At 37.6% G+C, this 25,531-nt stretch overlaps 1 protein-coding gene across 32 annotated transcripts in view; it reads right to left on the minus strand.

Moving 5' to 3' along the window:
* The window catches only part of NRXN3 (neurexin 3), a 1,528,794-nt gene that overhangs the window by 950,912 nt on the left and 552,351 nt on the right, over nucleotides 1-25,531 (minus strand). For 23 of the 32 annotated variants that reach the window (XM_037019061.2, XM_037019001.2, XM_073242058.1 and 20 more), the window contains 2 exons: nucleotides 14,987-15,190; nucleotides 9,032-9,058 (listed from right to left, as the gene is read on the minus strand). In XM_037019061.2, the coding sequence (XP_036874956.2) occupies nucleotides 9,032-9,058; nucleotides 14,987-15,190 (231 nt within the window). The remainder of the gene's footprint in view (nucleotides 1-9,031; nucleotides 9,059-14,986; nucleotides 15,191-25,531) is intronic. The other 9 variants (XM_073242064.1, XM_073242063.1, XM_073242059.1 and 6 more) reach the window with 1 other exon arrangement.

The raw sequence follows: 25,531 nt of genomic DNA on the forward strand, positions 1-25,531 counted from the left end.
TATACTTTGTGAGGTCTTTTTTTTTTTTAATTTAGTCTTATTTTATTATTTTAATTTTTATCCAGCAGCCTTCCCTGCGGAGCTATACCCATTCTCCTCACCGTAGATATTTGGGTGGTTTCCATTTTGGGGTTATTAGGAATAAGGCCACTCTGGTAATTCTTGTATATTCTTTTGGTGGACATCACCTGCTCACATTGTATTTTTCTCTGTGCCTTTTTTTTTTGTCTTGATCTCATATTCTTTTTTATTTTTTATTTATTTTATATTTTGGTATCATTAATCAACAATTACATGAAGGACATTATGTTTACTAGGCTCCCCCCTTCACCAAGTCCCCCCCACATACCCCTTCACAGTCACTGTCCATCAACGTAGCAAGATGCTGTAAAATCATTACTTGTCTTCTCTGTGTTGCACAGCCCTCCCCGTGCCCCCACCCCACTATACATGCTAATCGTAAGGCCCCCTTTCTTTTTTCCCACCCTTATCACTCCTTTCCCACAGGTCCTCCCCAGTCCCTTTCCCTTTGGTAACTGTTAGTCCACTCTTGGGTTCTGTGATTCTGCTGCTGTTTTGTTCCTTCAGTTTTCCTTTGTTCTTATACTCCACATATGAGTGAAATCATTTGGTACTTGTCTTCCTCTGCCTGGCTTATTTCACTGAGCATAATACCCTCTAGCTCCATCCATGTTGTTGCAAATGGAAAGATCTGTTTTTTTCTTATAGCTGAGTAATATTCCATTGTGTATATGTACCACATCTTCTTTATCCATTCATCTACTGATGGACATTTAGGTTGCTTCCATATCTTAGCTATTATAAATAGTGCAGCGATAAACATAGGGGTACATCTGTCTTTTTCAAACTGGAGTGCTGCATTCTTGGGGTAAATTCCTAGAAGTGGAATTCCTGGGTCAAATGGTATTTCTATTTTGAGCATTTTGAGGAACCTCCATAGTGCTTTCCACAATGGTTGAACCAATTTACATTCCCACCAGCAGTGTAGGAGGGTTCCCCTTTCTCCACAACCTCACCAACATTTGTTGTTGTTTGTCTTTTGGATGGTAGCCATCCTCACTGGTGTGAGATGATATCTCATTGTGGTTTTAATTTTCATTTCTCTGATGACAAGCGATGTGGAGCATCCTTTCATGTGTCTGTTGGCCATTTGAATTTCTTCTTTAGAGAACTGTCTATTCAGCTCCTCTGCTGTGAGGTCTTTTTTTAACTTAAATCTATTTTCTCCTATGCTAGTTCCTCTGCTTCTTTCTTTGAGGAGACAAAACAAAACACACCCTCCTTTGGAAGCCACTTATCAATAATTTAATGCTTCACTCTCACTTCCCATCTACTCTTTAATTGGGTACTTGATCTCAAACTCTTTATCCTTTCTAAAATGCATATGAAAAACAACAGTGAAAATACCTTCCTAAGTGGACTTTTCCATACCAGAGGCTCACTGTACATATGAGAAGCAAACCAAAAGGAGATATATTAACATCCTAGAGCACAGGTACCATTTTGAAATCACACAAAAAGGGCCTCTTTTAATCTGTTCTCACAGGACATTCCCAGAAGTTGGGGATGAATGGTGCTATAGTTCTAACTGCTAAATGGTCATTAATTTTCTACTTTTCTGAGTATCATGTATGGATCTGATAAGGACCAAGCCACTAGGTTTTGTATGGCATATGTGTAATTTCAATTACCCAAAGGTCAGGTGCAACTCTCAACATACTGACCCATTATGCAATGCTTGAAACCAAAAAAGAGGCTCTGCTAAAGAGAGGATGGCTCTTTTCTCCTCTTGGCGAGCTAGCCCACCTCTCTCCCCTGGTCTGCATGAACATGATCTCCAAAGCCATAACAGGAATGTGCCAAGGAAGCTCAACAGACCATAATGTTCTTAGCCAGAAATCTATTCCCTTGCTACAAAAACTCATATCCCTAACTCTATTTTACTTTAGTTCCTGTTTAGATTATACAAAACTGATACTGCCAGATATTAAAGTCACAGATATGATATCATCTAATCAGATCTGCGCATTTTAAAAACAATATTTTCACTTTAGAACATTAGAAGCTTTTATTGAAATGATTCCAGGGTTCCAAAAATAAACACATAAGAACTCATGAAGTTGAAATACTTTCATTAGTTCTGGGTTAATATCAAGCGTTTATCATAATGCACTGAAGGAAAAAAAAACAATATAGCTCAAAGATGGTCTTAACAGTCATATTAGTAATGTTACTGAAGGAGAATCCAAAGCAACTCTGATGGCATCGAAAAGCATTTATTACTGCACTGACTAATTGATTAGAGAAAGTAGGGATATGCATTTTTAAGCATCTACAAGCTACAAAATACGGTTTTAAGAATATGTAGCTATCTGTTGATGAACAAATACAGTTCTCAAAAGATCATCTTTCAAGATGTAGTACTGACTCACCATCACTATCACCACCACACATTTAGCATCTGTTATGTTCTAAGTTCTGTTTTTATTCAACTAGGTAGATACTATAATTATGCCTATTTTACATCTGAGGAAACTGAGATTTGAAATAAATTATCCAAAGACACACAGCTCATTGGTAGTATAAAGAAGGGTTGAATCCAGGCTATTTGGCCCCACAGGCCTCCTTGCTTTTTGTAATTGCACTAAAATGCCTCTCTCTTCTGTGATTCTAACATATATAAGCAGGAATATAGGAGGGAAATCATACAAAATCACTATAACATATTGTCACTTATTTACAACACCCCTGTTGACTAAAATATGATTAATGCTGCTACGGCAGATTTATATTAAAAGATTTCTGGGTTAAGCAGTCACCAAAGTTTTGAATGGCAATGGTCCCTATGTATACTTGAAGAAGTAAAAAGATGGAAATAAAAGATTTATGGGTAACAAAGGGCTCTCATTTGAATATGTAGAAGCAACATTTTAAGAGCTCTTTTAAGAAAATGAATACAAAGTTTAATACAATGTGTTTAATAAGGGTGAGGAGAAACAAATTTCACATATTGCTGGTTAGGAAATGTAAATCTGGACAACCTCTATGGAGTGCAATTTGACAATATCTATAAACATTTATAAGGCATTCATCTTTTGACCTCAAAATTCCATGTTTAGGAATTTATCAAACAGATTCTGTGTAAGTATGCAAAGACTAATGAACAGAAATATACATTTTCTTATACTTGGTAGTAGCAAAAAGTTGAGAAAAATCTGAGTATGTATAAGTAGGGGGCTGAGTTAATCAAATATGATATATCCATAAAATGCAGTATTATATGACCATTAGAAGGAAAAAAGTAGGCCTTTATATTCTTATATGGAATGATCCCTTAGACATTTTAAGTGAAAAAGGGCAAATATTAACACTGTGCCAAGAAGGACAAGGAAGAAAAAGAAAGAATTTTGTACAACTATCTGTTATATACTCTTGGATTATCTCTGAAAGAACATATAAAAACTGATAATTTTGGTTCTTCAATGAGAATTTGGTGAGGAGGATTAGAGATAAGAGAGAGAATTTTTACAAATGTGCTTTTGTTCCATGAACAATTGTTTTAACTGTAAGAATAAAACCATTCTAAATGAATATTTACAAAAGAGAAGTTTAAGACTAAATTGTTAGGAAGACTCCTAATATTATACTCAAATTTGGCTATTACTAATAATAAACTTACACTTGAGATGCTTCATATGTTACAAGAAATATAAAACGTACTAAAGAGAAACAAAATTATGTATTATCTTTTTAAACACAAGTTTTTAGCAGAGTTGAAGTAGGGTGTAATCATTCAGTATGGAAATGGGGAGCCTCAGGCGTGATGTTGGTAGTCTGATAGATACTAGATTATTATATGAAAGACCTTGCTCTGTGATTTTCCATCTCTACTAAAACTCTATGAAGAGAATACTTTCAGACAAGTGGCTGACAGTGATTGTCCAAATTTTGGAATGGGTGCCAAAGAAGGTTCTGTTATTTCCTTCTCAGAAGACTTTTCACAGTGAAGAAGTCAGCCTTCCTGGTTGACCTGAGGTAAGTGTTTCTGAGTCAATGATGAGCTAAACAATTCAAAACTGGGATTTCTAGATAAACCAGGCCTAAAAATAAAGCCACATATTCTGGTAGCAAAGAGAGAGAAGACAGAAAAAGAGAAGAAAAACCAAAGTCTCAGGTAATAAACTGCAATTCACCGAGCTATGCCTAGATTAAGCAAAAACCACCTATATACTGTTGACTTCGCCGAAACACTAGGAACTGAGTCTGCTTAGAAACTAAAGGCAGAGAAGCTAAGGCAAAAGGCAAAAAACAGGTGCTAGGCAAGCAGGTGCAAGAAAAGGAATATTTAGTAAATACTAGTAGCCTTTGGAGGTAAAATTTGGATAACATATCCTTGTGATGTTATTTTCACATAGCTCATACATTACCATGCATTTCTGCAGTGAATGAAACACAAGAGACTCTATGGAAAGTAGACAAGATCAGCAAAACTGTTCTGTGACACAAATAACTATATTGTGACACTTGAGGTCTATATATTTTTGTATGGAACTCTATTTCTTTTCTCCTCTATGTCTAAGAAGGGGAAATGAACCCTGTTACAGGTAAATTGGCAAGGCTTCAAATTCAAAGTAATTGAGTGTGGAGCAGGGAGGAGGTTCTACATATACATATACCTAAATAATCAGGCATATGCAGAAACTCACAATTTCCATGTGATGCATACACCCCTTTTTAAAAAGATTGAAGAAATAGCCACACATAGAGGAAGTAGCCCTTGAAATGAGGAAAAAATTGAAAGAAGGGGGGAAACTGATATTCATTAATATATGTTCACTCTATTTGTTCACGTTATTCTCATTTGTAATTAGTAAGAGTTCACGATATTCATTCAAGTCATACCACACAGGGCTTGAAAGGGAAAGAATGAAGTAGGGGCTAGGGAGTCATGGGGCGGAGTCACAGTCAGACAATGTAAGTAAGAGACAACAAACCATCTTAAAGACTTTCATTTGAGCAAACACCCAGGAAACCAACAAGAAGTTCATACCTGTTTTCAGAACTGCATGCCTCTTAGGGTACTGCCAGCCTCATGGAACTGGAACCATAGGAACAAGTTGATTTCCTCCAGAAAGTCCCTGGAAATCAGCCCTGTTTTCTTTAGCAGTGGTCCTGGAGTTCAATTCGCCACGATGACTGCCAACTCTGTTGCTCTTTTGCAACTTGAAAGTGGGTTCTAAACTGGAAATTGCTTTATTATATATTTTTTTAATATTCTTGCCAGATGAACCAAATGCAGGAATGTCCCTGATTCACCAAAGACCTAGATTTGCACACTCTTGAATGTATGTTTGATGATAGTAGCCAGAAAAGAATTTATGGTGTATTACTCTTAGAAAAGCAGGGGTAGTAAGATATGGAACGAGTAATAAGTGTATCATAGATATTCTCAGGAAAGACAAAGCATTGGAAAAGATAAAGTAGACAGGGAAAAAGGCAGAGAAGCTGATTAAAAGAACTGTTTTCGCTTCTTGGAAATCCTTGGCACATACTTAGCTGGGCCAGCATCGCTGATGGAAGGGCCAGTCAACAAAGCCAAAAGGAAGCAGCTTTTGTCTCAAGACCACTGCCCTCTCTCCTGGCCAATTGCTTTCTCTTTATGCTGGCAGATCACCCCTCTTTTTCATGATCTTCTCTCCATTAAAAAGTTTCACACAAACCCTTCAAAATAGCCATTTCCCCAAACAAACAAACACTTTGTAGCAGAGAACAGGAAAAAAAGGAGATAATGTCATTCAGTGTTTTACCTGACTGACCTTCCAGAAGATAGGCATCTTGGAAAAGTCTGGGAACTTAGGTTAAGACTTGGTTAAAATTTAATTCAAAGGAAAAAGAAACTCTCTTTTGAAACTTGTTAACTTACACTCCATGTCGGACTTCTACTGGAGACAAGGCTAAGGGATAAGAGGAAAACCCTCTCGCTCTCAAACTCAGGCTGCAAATTAATCTTGTTTCTCTTATTCTCATAGTGAAAAAATGGGTAAGAGGAAGGATCTGCACACCTATTACAGAAACAACCTGAGATTCTGTAACAGGTTGAGCTATAAACTCTGACATCTAGTCCATGAGAAGAGGGATTTAGAAGTTCTAAATACCTGTAACTGTTTTTTCTCCTCATTTAGTTGCATGGTCTCAAACTTTCCCACCCAAGTGCCAATAATAATGATGGAATTCATTGTTTTTTTCTTAAAGCATAAGATTTATAAATAAGACCCATGCTTATTTGCATTGTTCTGCAAAATATATCACTTTGGGCTCAATTCTAGTTTTTCTTCCAAATCAATAATTAAAATTGATCTCAAGAAAATGTATGCCATTTACTTTGTGACTCCACAATACTCTGGGTACACTGTATATACCTCAGTACTAAAGTTCTTAAATTAGTTTAAAAGACCCATGTTTAGTTTAGTTTTGTTTCTGTTTAACCACTGCTCAACTACTGGGCACTATGTATTCTTTCTCTGATGCTTTCACCAAAATTAACTTCTTTAGTGTGCTAAAGGTTTGTCATGAGAATTCAGAACTGATTCCCAAAATCCAGTCTTGGCTCTATACTTACATATTGAATTAAAACTAGTTATGCTCTTTCCATATTGTGATCAAAGTTGGGAATACATCTGTGCTGATATATTTCCTCCCAATGCTGCTTTCGGTGACTCTGAATAGAAATTCTTTTATCAGATTTAGAAAACCTGCTGACATCTGTATCTTGGAGAAGTCACTGTCTCCTCAGGAGAAAGAATTCTGGGAATTGTCTTATGATGACTGCCCATGGCTGATCAGATGGAATATATGGAATTAACTGCCAGATAAAGTGTGGGTAGTGCACAAAAAGCAGGTCCTGATCAGTTCTTGGTTCTGAAAACAAATCTCTGAAGCCAAAAGATGCCAGATTCAGCTTTGGATGAGGCTTTCCACCCTCATGCTCGGCTTCTACATTATTCCCTTCTGGGAACCAACACAAAGGAAAAGAAAGAGCTTTCCATAAATATGCTATAAAAAGTTTTGAGAAGCTAGACACAAATGACTGAATATCCAAATGATTCCATTCATATGACATGTCCAGAAAAAGGCAAATGAACAGAGACAAAAGTAGAGCAGGACCTGTTAAGGGCTGTTGGTAAGAGCAGGGATTAACTGCAAATGGACATGAGGAGAATTTGGGGAGTGAAGGAAACTTTCCAAAATGTGTGTTATTAAATCTATAGATTTACTAAAAGTCACTGAATTGCAGGCTTACAATGGATTAATTCTGTGGTATGGAAATTACACCTCAATAAAGCTGCTTAAAGAGAAAATGCCAGTCTTTGGAGAAAAAGGATGCTTCAATTAGGCTTTTAATGATCTAACTATCATGAGAAATTTCTGGCTAATTAGAAATGTTTAAACACAGCAAAATAGGACATTGCTTAAATTAACTGAAAGTGATGCCAAGACAAGCATAAAGCACTTAGGAAGTGGTTGTTTATATTGATCTTTTTTTTTTACAGTTCTTTTTTGTTGTTAATTTATCTGGAGCATTTGCCCAGAAAAAGTGGATCTGGGCTTTATCAGTTTGTCATCCTGACACTGTATCTCTCAAGAAAGAAGGCTAAATTAGCTAGCACCTGTAAAATATTTAATATGATGGAATAAGCAAGTAAATGAAGTGTAAAAGTTTGATTATTTCTTCTCTGAGTTTTTTTCCTAACAGAAAGAGCCTTGCAAACTGAGAATTGTGTGTGTGAGATGCTCAACTAATCTAAATCTGTCTTCCTGGGTCCACAAGAAAACTATACTTCTGAGCTTCTTTGAGTTTAGGATGGCATCACATCTAACAAAATATGGGTAGAAGTGATGTATGTCACTTCCAGGCAAGGCAGTACAACATACCATTCAATCCCCCTCTCTCTTCCCTGTGCATACCACTGGAAGTCAAGAACTCTAAGGTGATAGACCCAGTTTGTGGAAGAATCCTAGATGCCTGAATTATTTTTTGAAGACTGCTAACCCGGAGAGCTGTCCAACTGGCACTGGACTGCCTGAACAAGAAATAAACTTTTCTTTTGTTGAGCCATTGAACTGTTGGATTTCTTTGTTATGCTTAATTACTCTAATTACCCTAGTTAACTTATCACCTTAACTAATATAACAAGCTATAGGACTCAAAACAGGTCTGCTGCCTTTCTTCCTTTCATCCTCAGGGCCTAGTCTTTCTTTTACGGCCATCCTTCCTCCTTCTCTTCCTATGCCTCTACCTCAAGACTCCCATTAATGTTCATGTTGGGGACAGAGGAAGAAATGGCGTAAGTAGTATTCAGCCTGCACTTCGTTCGGACCCTTCTTCAAGAACTAGAATATTTGAATGGGAGAAGGTAAAAAGAAGAGACTGCAACTGTTCTTCATAAGAGCCAGCATGTGTCTCAAGTCTTTGGGTAAAATGCTGTATTATCACCAAGAGCAATGCTTTGCCCACCCTCCTAAAAAAAAAAAAATTTTAAATAAAAAGCCACTACAGTGGTAAATGCCAGGAAAGAAATCTCAGAGTTGGCAGTCACCTTCTGGGTCATGAACTTTGCTTTGATTTTTCTGAAGCTTTCAGTAGTGGAGAAGTGCATTCTGGTTTCTCTGATGCTTTTTGTCCACCCCTGGGGTTATTTACCCAAAACAACAAATGACCATTTCAATTCACTTTCAAGTTGTTTCATTATCCAGGTGCCCTTTCCTCCTTTTCTGCACACAGAGCAAAATGCAAGGGTAGAAGAGAGGACCTGCCCTAAGGCAGAGACCACATCCCGAGCCACCCTCAGCCCATGACCATCACCCCAGCCCTGCATCTTGTCAACCCCAGCTCCCCCCAACTCCACAGTCAAAAAAAATAAAATAATTCAAAGGAAAAACAGCTCATAAAACAGTAAACAAAATAAAGTCAGTTTTTTGTTTCAAAAATAAAACTTGAGGGAAAACTTACTGGAGTTACAGTTTATCCTGATACAGTCTAGATGGGGAAAAATAAATGAAAGATGAAATTGCATCCTTCAAGGTAACAGCTGCAGACATCCAAAAACAATCAGTCCACCCTTCCGGGGACAGACACACGCAAGAAATGTGGCCATTTTATATATATACAGTATGCACAAGTTTAAGGGTGGGTGTATATGTACAGTATATTACTTAGTAAAGTTGGATACATATATATATACACACACACACATATATATACACATATGTATAGAGATATATACTGGTATACATATATATCCACAATAGACACCGAGTATACTGCTTTTTGTTCCCCAAAAACCTATTCTTTCATAGAAAGTATTTTAAACCTGGACTTTGAAATATTAATTTTGTTAAACTTGGGAAATTAATTCAAAAATTTCTCCCCCAAATGCAAGTTGTAGTCTATTTTCCACTACAATTGACTTTCTTAAAATTTATCTTTAAAAGTAGCATCAACATGATTTTTGTGTTAGTATTCCAAAGATATATGACCAGTTTGACACATTGTACCATTTAAAAGAAAAATCTGTCCATGAAGTTTCTCAGTGCAGTATTTAACCCTTTCTCTTTTTCTAAAAACAAACTCCCTCCTCCCTCTCCTTAGGTCGGGCCCCGAATGCTACAGAAATTATTGAAGGCATATCTGCCATTATGCTTAGAGACAAGGAAAGGGTTAACACCACCTGGTCATTTCCTGTCATAAAATGGCCACTTGCAAACAGCTAACCGCACAAACACCCATCCCAGATTTTAGAGAGGTGGGGTGGGATATAGGGTAAAAGGTGTTGTATGATGTGATCACACTGATTGGCTTCTCTGCTATTATTTCAAAGGCTCCCAGACCAACCCACTCATGAAGCCCATCTCCGTCTACCTGCCTGAATGCTCAGACTGAATCAAGGGCCGACAGCATTCAAGGAGAAGGCGAGACAGGCACATGGCAAGGAGGCATCGGACACCTTTGACATCCTACCTATTTTACTCTGTGATTCTGCATCTTGAGGAGAAAAAAAAAATCTTTGTTTTTATTTTTTTTAATGGGACAGGGAGGAAAGGTTGGATGATTTTCCAGTGCTGGTAAGCAGACAAGGTATTCTGTGCAGAGATCACAGTATCTATCTTTTTATTTATAGGTGCTTAGAGTTGCAGACATAAGGCATAAAGACCTTGAGTCAAGTCAATGGGTGTTAGTAGGGGATTGGGCAGAATGGTTAGAGAAATGTCTCAGGTTAGTTGTTACCAAGCTGCCCGGCTGAACCTAGGTTTGGTTTATAGTGGTGGGAATTCCAGTAAGATTTTGTTCAAAGCTACATATTAAAAGATAGAAGTAAAATGATAAAGAAAAGGAATAAAGTTACAGAAAAATAAATACAGTAAGAAACTGGGGTCTTTTTTGCCTAAGGTTGGCCCAGTGTTTTTAGAGGGCTTGTCAAGGATAATGCCACCATCTGAGTTTCCCAAAGTAAACCACTGTGAGCAAGTGAGAAAGGAACGAGCAGCAAATGACAGGGCAGAAGGACATGAAATCCAGATCGGAGCCACTTAGAACACCCAATCATTCTGAGGAAGGAGGCAGAAAGCTAACTGGTTCCCCAGAACATCTCTTGAGAAAAATCTGGGTTTGGTTTCGTGCGGTTAGGTTTGTCATGTGTCGTCAACCGCAACAGAAAAGTGGGAGCAAACAGCCCTGGAGCAACTGGTACGATCACCAGACAGAGGAGGCCATGCCCCTGGGGGGTACTGGGGAGTGGAAGGGCAGGAAGGGAGGAGGAAGTGTGGCTTCAGCTTCTGGCTGCACCTACCATGACCCAAAGCTGGAGAAATGACCCTTCCCGATGCACTGCAGAGAGGAGAAACAGGCGTGTGGGCATGTTTAAGAGAGAGTGAGGAAGTGTGGGCCTGGAGTAGCAAACCCAAGAACTGTAAACAAAGAGTAGTTTTCTTTGGTCTCCGTGCTGCTGAGGATTTTATTCTTAGACAAGGACCTGGTGGGGAGAGGGGCTGTGTTGGGCTCATCCTTCTGGGTTCGTCCAAATCCATGAACTGAACGGTATCTCTGAACCAAGCGAGGTCTTGGAGCTTTCAGGGTGACAGGCAGTTGGTCATGTTCAGTCAAAACGTGAAGAATGATTGTGTGTTACTTTACCTGAAGAATACATGGTCTGAAGAGAAAAATCTACCCCAGTCCCTTGTTCATAGGCTCTGAGAGGGTGGTTTTCGTAGTGAGAATGTGTTTTTAAATGAAAAGTCAATCAGGAATTGGCTTGGGAGGGCAATTTCCTTTAGCTCTAACTGTAACAGCAGCCAAAATTCTTTTTCTGCCCTAGCCTCAGCATGGTGCTTGAGAGGTGTGTGTGTCTGTGTTGTTCATCCTGTTTAATACAGATTTTTGTTTTACTTTAGTAAATGAGGAAAAATCATTATTTTCCATATTGATGAGCTTTGGGTTGAGCATGGAAGAGATGAGTGCTTCTAGGAGTTGTATGTCTTCAGTGATGCATACAGGAAACAGTAGTCAGCAAGTCCATGTTTCCAGAGAGAGAACATCTGGAGAATTCAAATGCAATTAACCAAACTGCAGGACACTCCCAATGAGCCTCCAGCATTAAGGAAGGGTTGCCTGCACTCTGATGAGGAGTTTAAAGGGCCACAGATGAGGCTGTTCCAGCACTGAGTGCCTGCTCTGCTGTACGGCTCAGTTCAAACCAGGCACTAAGGAAAGAGCTTCCTTCTGTACATACTTAAATGGTGACCATTACGAAAGCTGTTAAACATCATTAAGATGGTCACATCATTGATCCACAGTATTGATCTATGGAGATAACTGGTAACGAATGCCAATCTAGCACTTAGGAGGCACAGGTTCTGGTCCCAGCTCTGCTATCAACTTAATGTTAGCTTTGGAAAGTCATGTATTTCTTTGTTACATCTGTCTTGATTTCATAAGTTACTATGAGATTGAAGTAAGACAAGGTGTTTTAAATCTCTAATATACTGTAATGATAAAATATTATAATATTTTCATTCTAAAGGATCAAATATGACTGATCAATAGCCAACCTCACAACTTTTAAAAATGTGCTGTGTGTTACAGGACATCTCTCATGCCGGCTCTTACATCTGGTTGTCTACAGAAAACAAAGCCCTGGGAAAAACCTGCCTCCTGGACACTTAGGAGACACATTATGCCATGGCAATATATACTAGGCTTTAATATCATGAGTCTATCCGTGTGACCAATTTTAAGTAAACTGTAATATAATTTGTGCAGGTGCTGAAATGGAGTGAGGAACAAAATGATCATTTGAGATTTGTTCTTGAGGAATGAATGTGAATGAAAACTTTGTTTGGAGATATTTCCTTCTATAACCAAGAAAAGTGAAACACAAACTCATGATAAGGAGAAGGAAAGTGTTTATTTATATATCTGGGGGGAAGGGATGAAAGGAGAACCTTCAAACAAAGCATAAATATGAAGAGGTATGTATATACATGTACAAGGAATTTAAGTTCAGTTTTCCACGTTAGGTTTGAGAGAAGGTTAAATAAATTCAAACCGGAAAGTGTGTGAACCATACCTTTCAGGGAAAAGCCACCATTGCTTCTGGGGAAGCCCCGCACTCTTTCTCAGGAGAGGCCAACTCTCTTGCCTAAGCTTCGGAGGAGCCAGGCAGATCGCGTGTCAAAGGGAGCCAAGAGGCAAAATCAGAGTCTTTTTGAAAAGCACTACTTTCAGGTTTTGGCCGAAGTTATAGAAATGTAACGCTTCTAGGAATTCATAGGCAATCTATGACTAAAGTATGTGTGTGTGTATGTGTGAATATGTGCTTAAGAGAGAGAGAAAAAGAATCTGTCCATCTCTTTCCTCATCTCCTTTTATCTCCCCCACCCTGTTATTCCAAGATGTGAGACCTGTAACAGCTGGCTTTCTAATCTTTACAAAATGTCATCTAAAAAAGGAGAAAAAATTTCTGTTTAAAGACTGTGCATTTCCCCAGGACCCTCTGGGTCTGAATCATCCATATACATATCTATAGCTCTCTCCTACTTTGAAATAGACGCAGAGTTAAAATTGTCTTCATCTTCTTTTTCTGTGAGCTAGTGAGGAGGCTGTGATTTTTACTGACTTTATTTTTTATTTTTTCTGTTTTTCAGGAAAGTAGACAATTAGCTCCTGGTTGTGGCTTTAGGTAAGATACTTTTTTGTTGGTTTACTGAAGGCAAGGAGGATGGTGTAGGGAAGGGAAGGTGAGAGGGACAGGGGTATGCCAGCCTCTGCAGGCTGCTCAGTACACTCTGTTCTCAAGGCTGTTTGCTATGCGGGCCGCAGGCTTTGGGCCTTTGAAGGGTTGAATACCATCTTTTGATTTAACATGGCTGATGGTGGGGAGGACGGGAAACTCAAGTACACAAACAGAGATCCAGCAAAAGAGAAAACAAAACCCAAAATAATCAAACACACACATACACAAACAAAAGAAAAACCAAGAGACACAATGACAACAGAAATCAAATGAGATTGGACACGAAAAAGGGCATAGCATTGGAAAAGCTGCAAATTGGAAGAAAGAAAAAAGACGTAACTAGAGCCACTGCTCAAAACAGTCCCTGACGTCCTAGAAATGGTTAGGATTGTAATGCAGGCATCTTCCCAGTGTGGCTGGCTGACCTGACAGTGGGTAAGACTGGTATGAATTCCAAACCCCACTCTGCCACCAGGCCACCTACTGCTTTATATGGTCTTACACCTGGCACATCTGTTCATCAGCTCTTCTCCATGCCTCTGACAAGCCATTCCACTAAACTCTTTATAAAGGAGCTCTGCATCCAAACATATTCTAGGTACCCAAACAAATTCATAGACTTAGAAAGTATGGACTCAGTTATATCACTAATCCTGTCAACACAGGGCACTGTCTTTCTATTAAGTAGAAAGAGCAGAAATAGTGGCTCTTTTTTTTTTCTTCCTAAAACCAAGAGGTTCCATTCTCCATAGGCAACCAAGTAAAATCCAGTCAAGGTCAGCAGCAAAAGAGAATGTGAGGCCACAAAGAGGGGAATTTCCAAGGTATCTGATATAGGTAATTACAGTAGAAGGACAGATCCTCTCTCAACAAAGCTAAAAATTTGAAATTGGCTTAAGTTTTGAATACCAAAGAAAATTTGCTATGCAGTATACGAGGAAAAAAGAGTAATTGGTGAGTAACAGTGTGACGTGACAATCTTTACAAAAGGGGCTGCTAAAGGATGGGAAGAATGTCAGGAAGGAAGAAGGGGATACATATCAGGAGACACATTCCCCTTCCACATGTCAGACACTCTACACTTATGAATTACTTCTCCAGGGGGACAACAGAAACAATCTGACTTGTCCTCCCCTCTAAGAGAAAGTATAAGGAAATACCAGTGCCATTAAGGCCACCGGAATTCCCCTTCTGAATAGTCAATGTGGAGACAGAATCAATGCAATTCTCCTCCTTCTTGCAAAGCTTAATTCTCTCCAGTCCCAACCCACATTTTGCCTCCATTTGCTGCCCTATTCCTTCCCTGAGCTTTGACTGTTTTGAGTGGTGACCAAGGATTTGAACTTAATGGCAATGTGATTGATCAAAAGATGGACCAAAGTAGCGTGTTTTACACAAAGCTAAACGATTCCAAAAAACCAAGAAAGGAAACTTAGGAAACAAATAATCTAGAAAAGAAACCACCACTGTCAGAAACCAGAACTTGACATCAAAACCTCATGCAGAAACAAGGAGAAGGTGTTCGTTGCTGTTGGGTTTTATCCTTGGTCTATTAAACAAGAGGTGAGCAGCTAACTTTCAAGAAACAAACAAAGAATTCAATCAAACCAATGAAAATCAGAAAAGAAAGGGAAGACAAGCCCAAACAGAAAGGCAGAGGGTTCTTCATACGATACCTAAGTTAACCATGAGCTTGACACGCCCCCCATCCAGCTCCAGGCGCAGGGTGTCAGCAGAATCCCTGGAGGTTGTGGCGACCAGCAGCCCATAAGCTCGCTGGGACATGAAGCGGAAGGACACGTCCTCTGCCTCGGTGTGCATGACCATAGGCATGATAACCTTCATGTACATGCTGCCATCATAGCTCAAGATGGACGCCTCTGCAAAGAAAAGTGGGGGAACCGTTAGGACAAGGATATCAGTTTCCCTGTGCTTCCAGGGTGACTAGAGTAGAGTGGAGAGGACACCCAATTTGTAGGCAAGTGATGTGTTTGACAGACCTTCACTGCTGCCATTTCTAAGCTATGTGACCTTGGACAGACCACTTAAACTGTGAGGCTCTATTTCCTTATTTGCAAAAGGCATATGATAGCATTGGTTCCCTGGCCTACTGTGCTTGCAGACTTCTCAAGGCTGCCAAATGAAATAATGGATATGAAAGCATTCTGCAGACACAAAAATAGTAATAATTGTAATTCTGTATGCTATGGACAAAAGGAAAACAGAATAAATAAAACATAGACTCCTATAAGTATTTCATGGAGAATAAGAGGAAAAGAGCAGTTTATAGCCATCAAAATAACCAGATGTTTGCCAGCGAGCTTCTAGAAGGAAAGATCAGCAGCACAGCCTGGTCCCATAACCTCCCTAGTGGCCAGATACTGTGTTTGCTTAACCCATTCAAGGATATGATACAGCTAGAGCTAGAACACCACAATAGAAAGCTAATGACACTCTGAGAACCAGTTAATTTTGCGTTCATTCAGACAGTACCTCAAAAAGGAAGAAACTCACTTTTATTTGATACCTTCTCCAGTCCAAGCACTTTGGTTAGGAGCCCCACCATCACTTGTGCCAGTATGTTATCTCAGTTAATGATACAACATAGGTCTACTATTCCCACTTTCAAACAGAAAACTGAGGCCATTAGAGGAGGATGTTACCATCTCAGAGGCACATAGTCTGAATTTTGACCCAGTATATTCAATACGAAGTCCGGGGACTCTTCTACAACACCATGCTACTCAAAATGTGAATATATTTAATCATTGATTAAGCAAATATTTTTAAAGAACACAGGAAGAGAATATCACTCACGTTCCTATGAAGCCAACACATCACTGGGTTCAGTATCTGACACTGATTAAATTGATGACCCTCATTGAATATTTGCTGTTGCCAAACAGTTGCTACCACCCTACATGGATCATGGATGGTTCAAAGGTGAAACAGGCAGGGTTCCTGTTCTGCAGGGAGACATGGCATGCACAAATAACTGTACTAGATTATAAAAATGGTTAAATAACAAAGGAGATAAATCAGTAAAGCCAGTGGCTTTCAGGAGAGAGAGGCTGTGGTATGCAAGGGAGAGGAATAGATGGCTAGACTCTGTGAGGGTCTTGGTAGATGGGTGCAATCTGTAATGAAAGAAGTGATGGCACCAGATTTAACAGGTAGATAAAATAGCATCTCTATACACATAAAGAAAAAAAGTGGAATGCTCAGATAAATTGAATAGCAAACTATTCAATGTAACAGAAGCATCAAGCATATTTTAAAAAGTCGTTATATAAAAGCTATTTGAGATTGGAATAAAATTAAGGGACTTTGGTAGATACCAGGAAGTAAATGAATGGTTTTAGACTACAAGGTACTACCTGTATACCAGGCCCTTTTCTAAGTGCTGAGGACCTAATGGCAAACAAAAGAGACAAACATCTTTTACCCTCTTTTCACCTTCTACCATACACACATACACATCCATATACACACTTCTTTTTCAGAGATGTTAGGGTTCTCAGTGAGCCATGAAATGGTTATTTTGATGTATTCAACTCAAATACATTCTAAAATTTATGTTCACTTTTATGCCTTTGGGTATGCATGTGCCAGAACACAGGTAAAAATGAATGTTTTTTTAAGTCAACATTGGTAGAATCAGAGAAGAAATATCAGGTAAGTTATATAAAAAGGAGTTGTAATGGGGAGAGGCCAAGCAGACAACATGGAAGGTACTTAAAATAGTCTGTCATCTTCGTACCTCCATCCTATTTACACAACACACAAAAAGTCCATGCAAAGCAATATAAATACACCTGCTCATTCCTGGGAAGCAAGCACCACTCAGGTAATACCAATGACATGCTAATAGCAGTGCATTACAATTTGCAATCTCTGAGAAGATTATAGATAAAGGTGTGACAGTTGTAGACATCATCATAATAAAAGGCACATTATGAAGATCTCTTCTTAGATGGGAAACATAATCTAAATTTAACACACACTCCATATATGAAAGAAATTATTTTATATCCTGGAAGAGCAGAATCAAAAGAAGATCAATAATGTTATCTAAAATGTATTGAGCACTATTTGCTTGGTGCTTTATAGGACTTTAAATGCATTAAGAAGACATTTAATCTTTACAAGAACACCATGAGGATGACAATATCATTATATTTTATAGATACCAGGTCACACAGCTAACAAATGGCAGAGCTGGAAGTTGAACACAGGCAGTCTGATTCTCACAGCTGTATACTTAACCATTCTGCTAAATTGTCACAGAGCTATGCCAGGAGCACATTCATGTTTCTAAGAACCCAAAGCACATGTATAATGCTTCATAGTAGAGTGTAGTGTTCTTGTGTGTATGTTCAAGTATGCGCACATATACATACATGCTGTTATTTAAAGTTGTGTGTTATTTATGGACATATAATTATATAAACACAGATAATACACACAATTCTAATAGTTACAAATTAATAAGCACAATGCTCTGTTTGTGTAATTATGAAGACCATTAATCATTACTATGCACCTTCTACTATACACACATATATACATATATACACTCCTTTTTTAGAGATATTAGGGTTCTCAGTGAGCCATGAAATGGTTATTTTGATATATTCAACTTAAATACATTCTAAAATTAATGTTCACTTTAAGGCCTTTGGGTATGTATGTGCTAGAATACAGATAAAAATGAATGTATCTTTGGGTCAACATTGGTAGAATCAGAGAAGAAATAAGAGGTAAGTAGTGAAACAACTAATGGTTCAAAGTAAAGCATGTATCTCAATATGTACCTTTGTGTGCATCTCTCTATGTTCTATAATCAACTTCATATTTTTAAGGAGTGTGTGATGAAGCAGAAAATTTAATATAGGAATCAACTGAAACAAAATCCATTCCAGAAACAGATTATTTCGCTTAAAAGATTTCAAACACAAGGAATGCCATGAACAGAATACTAATTTGAGGGAGAAAAAATGAGTCTAATTAAGGAAAGTTATTCAGTCTGAAATCAATTGGATTATTGAGTATTGACAGACCACATAATGGGATGCCCACACAATGGTACTTACATAGTTCCATTATTTTGTTGTTCTTATCTTCCTTTATGACCTACTTCAGTCTTAAGTGAATATTTCCTAGGATACTGTTTTCATTCTTTTAATGGTTCTTAACTATATATGATTTTTAGTTACTTTCTTAGTGGTTCCTCTAAGGCTTACAATATACATCTTAATTTATTAGAATTTACTTCATATTTATACTAACTCAATTCAAGTAGGATACAGAAGCTTTACTGTTACATAGCTCCCCTTTCCCCTTATTTCACTATGATTGTTTTTCATAATGTCTATATATGTTACAAACTCAACAATACATTGTCATAATGATTGCTTTATAACAACTTACACCTTTTTAAGAAGTGAAGAGAAGAAAAAAGAGCTCAAACACATTTATAATTTTTTTAAGTAAGCTTATTATTTACCATCTCTGTCTCTTCATTCTTGCAGCTTCAAGTTACCATCTGGTGTCATTTTCCTTTCTCCAATATAGCTCCATTCATTTGTGTTTTATTGTCAAATATATTGTAATTCTATATGTTCTAAAGCCCAGCAATACAATTTTATAGATATTGTTTTATACAATTGCTTCTTAAATCAGTTAAGAAAGAAAAAGAAATGTGTAATTATACTTTCTTTTATTATGCCCTATATAATTACCTTTTCTGGAGGGAATACTTTGTTTTTTTCATGTAGACTCAAATTACTGTTTTCGAATCACATCCTTTCAGCTTGAAGAACTTCCTTTAGTAGTTTCTCTCACGCAGGTGTACTAGCAATGAATTCACTGTTTTTGTTTATCTGAGAAGGTCTTTACTTTTTATTTCACCTTCAATTTTGAAAGACAGTTTTCTTGGGTAGAGGATTCTTGGCTGACACACTTCTTTCAGCACTTTGAATGTTGTCTCACTGCCTTTGGCCTCCATTGTTTGGTGTGTAGACTGGTGTTTTTCATCAAATTTGGGAAATTTTCAGTCATTAATTCTTTGTAAATTTTTTCTGTCCCTTTCTCTCTCACCTTCCATTACTCTCATCATACATATGCCAGTATACTTAATGATGACCCACATGTTCTGGCTCTCTGTTCACTTCCTCATTCATTTTTTGTTCTTTTCAGATTGTGTATCTCTATTGCTCTGTCTTCAAGTTTTCTGATTCTTTCTTCTGCCAACTCATATCTATTAAGTCTCTTTAGTGAAGGTTAGATCATTGTACTTTTCAACTCCAAAATTTCTATTTAAATATATTATATATTATTTATATTAATATATATGTTTATATATGCATTATGCTGCATATTATACATATACATATAAAATCTGAAAATGGAAATTTTGGAGTTGAAACATTGAAATATAAATACATAGATAGAAATATAAAAATTTAAATTTATTTATACATATAATTTTTACCTCTTTATGAATATTACCTATTTGGTGAATCATTATTACTTCCTTTAATTATTTAAGTATAGTTTCCTTAATTCTTTTATATTTATAATAATTTCTGTGTAATCTTTGTCTGCTAAGTCTATCATCTGGGCTCCCTCAAAGGCAGTTTCTTTTGCTTCTTATTTATTCCCGCATTTGGGTCACATTTTCCTGTTTCTTTGCGTGTTTCTCAATTTTTTTGTTGAAAACTGGATTATTTCAGATAATAGATTTTAGCAAGTCTGGGTACTGTACCCCCTCACCCTACTACCACAAGGGCTAGTTCTTGCTGTGTTGTTCATTTGTTTATTTGTTTAATGACTTGGCTGAACTACTTCTGTGACTTATATTTCCTTAATAGTGTGTGAAGGCTCTTATGTCCCTGCTCAGATATTTTTCCCTGTTTTTATCTTTTAGCCTGCCTTCCTAGGTATTATCCCTGGGTAAGTATAAGCCACTTACTGGTCGAATACTATACCTAAGACCCTGTAGTCAGTTAATTTTTACCCTTTATATATTGGATGTGTGTGACTTGAAGACTGCTTTTAAAATATAGGGAATTTAAGATTTTACCTCATGTTCAGCCAGGGCCTACTACTTGGAAGCTGCCCTTTTGTCACTCCTGACCAGGTGCAGCCCTGGGAATATATACAGTCTTCCAAACCACCAAGGATGAATGTAGTTTTATTTTCATACCTGGCTTCCTAGAAGTATACCCTAGATAAAAGTAGCTTATCACTCAATCAGTATTTGTTGATGAGTTGTGCTTAAACCCCTTATACCAATAAAGCTCTTCTCCTTGCTAATGGGTATGTGTGTGGCTTGGGAATGTTTTCAAATCTGAGCCATGTACCACTTTAATTAGCATTAAGTGAGTGCAGCCTAGCAAATGTGTACAACCATCCAGACCCTCAGGGACAAGTGTGATCCCAGAGAGGCCCTTCATGGTTTCCTCTATCCCTGATTCTGTTAAACTTCTGGCTGGTCTGCCATTTTGTTCATTGTTACTCATATTATAGAGCTACCTGTCCCCTCAGAATCGATGGTCACCAAGATCTCCATTATTTTCCAAAGTCCTTTAGCTATGAATGTTTCTAAGCTCTGTCCCAAATAGTCAGTCACCTTAAGCAGAGTTATAGAGCTCTCCCTCCTTAAAGCCTGTATCTGCCCCTGGATAGGACATCTTTGCCGTTACATCCCAGCTGGATGCAGTAACTGTGGCCTTTTTCTCCCTGAGTGAATTCTCATTCTGTAGTGGGCACTGAAAGAGATGGTACACTCTGTTCTTCTCAGCTTTCTCCTTCCAACATGGAACATGTTAGTAAGCTGGGACAGGGACACCTGGACCCCCAATATTCTTGACACGCCAAACCTGGGATATGAATGGGGAGCTTCTGCCCTGTGAATGAGAACTGGGTAGGAGAAGAAAGCCCCACTCTTGGCTGTGCTTACCAGGAATGCTGTGTCTGCAACATGGAACCGGGGTGCGCTAAGAGGTACCAGTGGCTCACCCCTTTTGAAGTTAAGCTGTAGTCCTAGGGTTACTGGCAGAAGGAGGAGCTCCTGCCTTGTTCACTGTATCTGCCTGGAATAAAGAAAGCTTCCACACAAGGAGCAGGGGTGGAGTAGGAGAGGGGAGCAGACTGTGGTTTAAATGTCATAGCTTTTACTTGGTTTAGTGAGATTTAGCAGATTTCTTAAGTGAATGTTTCGCCATTTGTTTATGTCCTTAGGACAATTTTCAGAGATTTTAAGTGGTTGCGTGTGTGTGTCTTAATAATTTCACCAGTTAAATTGTTGCTTCTCCAGGGAGAGCATCTGCTAAGTTCCCCACCCAGCCAATCCAGAGTTACCTTGCTTGACTATTGCAAATATCTTACATATCTTTCTCCATAAAATTTTTCTTAGCCCCAAGTGATAACTATTTGTACTTGTCATAGTAAGCCAATTCCTACTTTAAGAAGGGTATAAATAATTCATATTATTTAATCATTGCGACGTTTAAAAATTCATTTTAGCACTGAGATTTTTTTCCTTATTGTTTGATTGTTTAGTATTACCTGATTGTTCTTCAACATCAATAATCAATGGCTTCTCTCCACATTCCCACATTCTGGTGAGTAAGGGGGAAAGTTACACTGCCACTGGAATTCAGAGGCCCCTCCAAATATAAGAAGATGTGACAGTAGAATATTGGGTCATGTGAAATAAGTTAGTATAGAAGAAGTTTTCTATGAAATTCTTGTATTAAGAGTAACAATCCAGGGAGAAATATAGTATAGTATTTGCTTCATGTGTGTGTATTTCTTTTATCTACACAACGCTTTAACTCCCTTCAAAACAAGAGCACTATTCCCAGCCTACGTTAAACTAGTCTCGCAGTGATATGATTTCCTCAGTCTGTTCTTCTCTTCTCCTCTTTTAAAAGAATAATCACCTTGATGGCTTTATTTATTTTTAAAAATAGCATATACATCTGAAAGATGTAGATGCATATAAAGAAAAAAATGTTCAAACATTAGACATAACACCATCAAGAAATAGGCATCATTAATATTCGGGGAGCACTCCTTCAGATATTTTTCTAAGCATATATACAGATAGAAGGACAAATGAATAGGAGCACTTAAAAAGATAGAAAACATGCTACATATATCATTTTAATTAAAATTAATTTCAATTTTCATGAAGTTCACAAAGAAAATAAATTTTTAAATTCAAATTTCGGTAAAATTTTTTTTTAAGTATTATCAATAAGATAATTCACTAAAATTTACAAGATACTAAAAACATGAAAATATTGGTATCATTATTTTTAACTCTGTGCTTCAAGTTTAGTCAGTAAAGACTGCCTTCCTCCTATGAAAAGTGAGAACATTATTTTTTCCTTCATCACTGAATTTTTGTTGTTTTATTATTTTTATTACACTATATCGGAAAGGGTTAACTCAGAAGATCTGGGTTATTCAAACTGTGCACCTTCCCAAGAAGGGCGTATTTTCATGACTGGCCCTTCACAAGAAAATTGAGCTTCTGGAGTGTTTTGTCTGATAAGAATGCTTTGCATGCCTAGTCTTGAGCCACACTTCACTGGTTAGCCTGGATAGTTTACACACACAAACAATGCAATTTCTAATGAACACCTACCTGCTCTCCCTCCGGGGATCTGGAACATCAGTAACTGAAATCAGTAATACAAGCACTAGATGTCTATGTGACTGACCCATAATTCTGGAGTCAGGGAGCTTCCCTGGTTGACAGCACTTTGCATGTCATTACACACGATTGATGGACAAATTAAGTACATCCTGTTCAACTCAACTGGAAGAGGATTCTTGGCATCTTGTGCCAGGTTTCCTCCAGACTTTGCCCCATGTTTCTTTTCCTTTTGCTGATTTTACTTCGCAAATTTTGCTGTAATAAGCCATAGCAATGAATATAACAGCTTCTGGGTCCTAAGAATCCTTCCAGGCAATTATCTAGATTGAGGGTGGTTCTGGGAACCTCGAAGACAGGTATATTTTGCTCTATATTCATAATTTGTACAATTATCATGTGTTTGTTGTTTATTTAAACATTGTCACTAGTCTCACCAAGCCCTTTATTAGAGTTTCTCCATTTCTGAGGAATTTTATTTCACTTTTTAAATGCTTGCATTTTATGGTGATTTCTTTTTAGAAAGAACTCATGACTGCTATATTACCAAAATCTGTTCATGTCTGTGCTCTTTATATTTGGATTATATTATGGCTGCATGCAATTCTTTAGTTAAACCTTATTTTGTGCAGACTTTTATAGATATGACTTTATTGTACTTAAGATTGTATAATGTCAGCACTTCTCTCATTGGTAGTAAATTTTGTCTAGATGCCTGAAGAATATCATTTTATTCTTTGAATTCCAATGATATAATCAATAAATATGTTAATGTTGAGTACATAAAATTTTATTACAACCCAGCATGTTATTTTCAACTTTGAGTCAATTCTTCATATTAAGAAAAATTTCTGGTTTGATACCTTTAGACAAACTCTCTGTTAAGGTACCCAGTTTTTCTATTTCAGGGATCCGATTATCCTATCTGTCCTCCATCTTGCTTGGTTTCTCTATGATGCATTTAGTATCTTTGATTTTTCTCATCTGTGTTCACTGTGATGATCTCAAACATTTCCCTCTGTAGTATTTCAATTTTTAGCCATATCTTCTCTATTTCCCTGTTGTTAATTATTTTAAATCACTTATATGACTGCATTAATTTCATTCTCATATTTTTCCTTCCATCTAGAATCTCCCTTTTCCTTTCACTCAATTTGTTTAAAATTTTTCTTTGAGTTCTTGTGGCATTAAATTAAAATTTCTGAAGTTATTCTATAGTGCAAATGAGCTATAGAATATATCATGGTAAATTTTCCTGTCCTTGTGTTGATTTTCTTTTAGATCAGATACTTTGACTTTTCTAAGCTACACCTTTTTATTATTTTATTTTATTTTTCAGTTTTGCATTTACACTATCATGTCATTGACTTCCCTGCTCCCACTCACGTGGCTCTATCCAGAGTTTCTAGTTATTCAGATACAGTTTCAGTGACATTGGCTCTCAGAGTTATCTACAGTTCAGCGGCTTCATGCTTTTAGTTCTATGTACTTTTTTCTTGTAGCTGGAGAGATGGTGAGGTGTGGGAAAGAAATGAAGGGAGAGACGAATAACTCAGTCAAGACTATGTGTAACCTTTGTTTAGGTACCAGGACTGTGTTCTCATTTCTAAAGCTTTGTTAAAAGTCTTGTATCAGAAGTCACCCCACCTGGTCAATGAGTGCATCCTAAGGTAACGGGGGCATGGGGGTACATCAGGACTTTTGTTCCATCTTCCGGTGAATTCTTTTCAGATTCTCAGATCCATTGTCTGTTTCTGTGACTTGTATTTATTTCCCTTCTGCAGCTATTTCCACTACTCTTCACTCAAAAGTGGGACCACATGAGAACATCTACTCAGTCTTATTTCCTTCCATAAAGGTCCTGGGATAATTCTCAATGTATTTATCGACTAGACACTACTATATGCATAGGCACAGGAGCACATGCATGGTTGTCTCCTCATCACGCTTGGCCATTCCTCTTGGCTTGGCTTCAGAATCATTTACCTTGCTCCTCCTTTCTGGGAGTCATGACACTTATCATGTCTCTTTCCTTACTCAGGGCTAATGATTAATTGTTTGGTATATTCATTTTTGTTTAACTTGAAAGAGGGAGTTTCTGGCAAGCAACTTTTCCCTACCATCTTCCTACTGCTTTTTGTAATCAAATTATTACATATAACACCAAAGAAACAGACAGGAAATAATCAAAACTTAGAGTTCTTTAAACTTATTACAAGCACACAATACTTAAGATGTGATGAAGTTCTAATCAAGAAGAGAATGAAAACTATAGGAAAAGTGGAATGTAGGAAGTAAATGGAACAGAGGTTCTTTTTTGCCTACACATTCTCGGAAGTGACACCATTTACATCTCCTATAGTCTTAAAGGAGAAAGCCAAATTGATAGATAGTAAGAGGAAAGGGGTAAAACAAAAGTACTGGACAACACAAATGATGCTAACAAATGCAAGGGGCCCACTGGCATTGATACAGTAGGATGAGTAGTTAACAATGTGCACGTAGTGGTCTTTGTCAATTCTCACTATGTACTCAGCATACCAAGCAGACTCCC

Source organism: Manis javanica, chromosome 8 (genome assembly GCF_040802235.1).
Source record: "Manis javanica isolate MJ-LG chromosome 8, MJ_LKY, whole genome shotgun sequence".
Classification (NCBI taxonomy): Eukaryota; Metazoa; Chordata; class Mammalia; order Pholidota; family Manidae; genus Manis; species Manis javanica.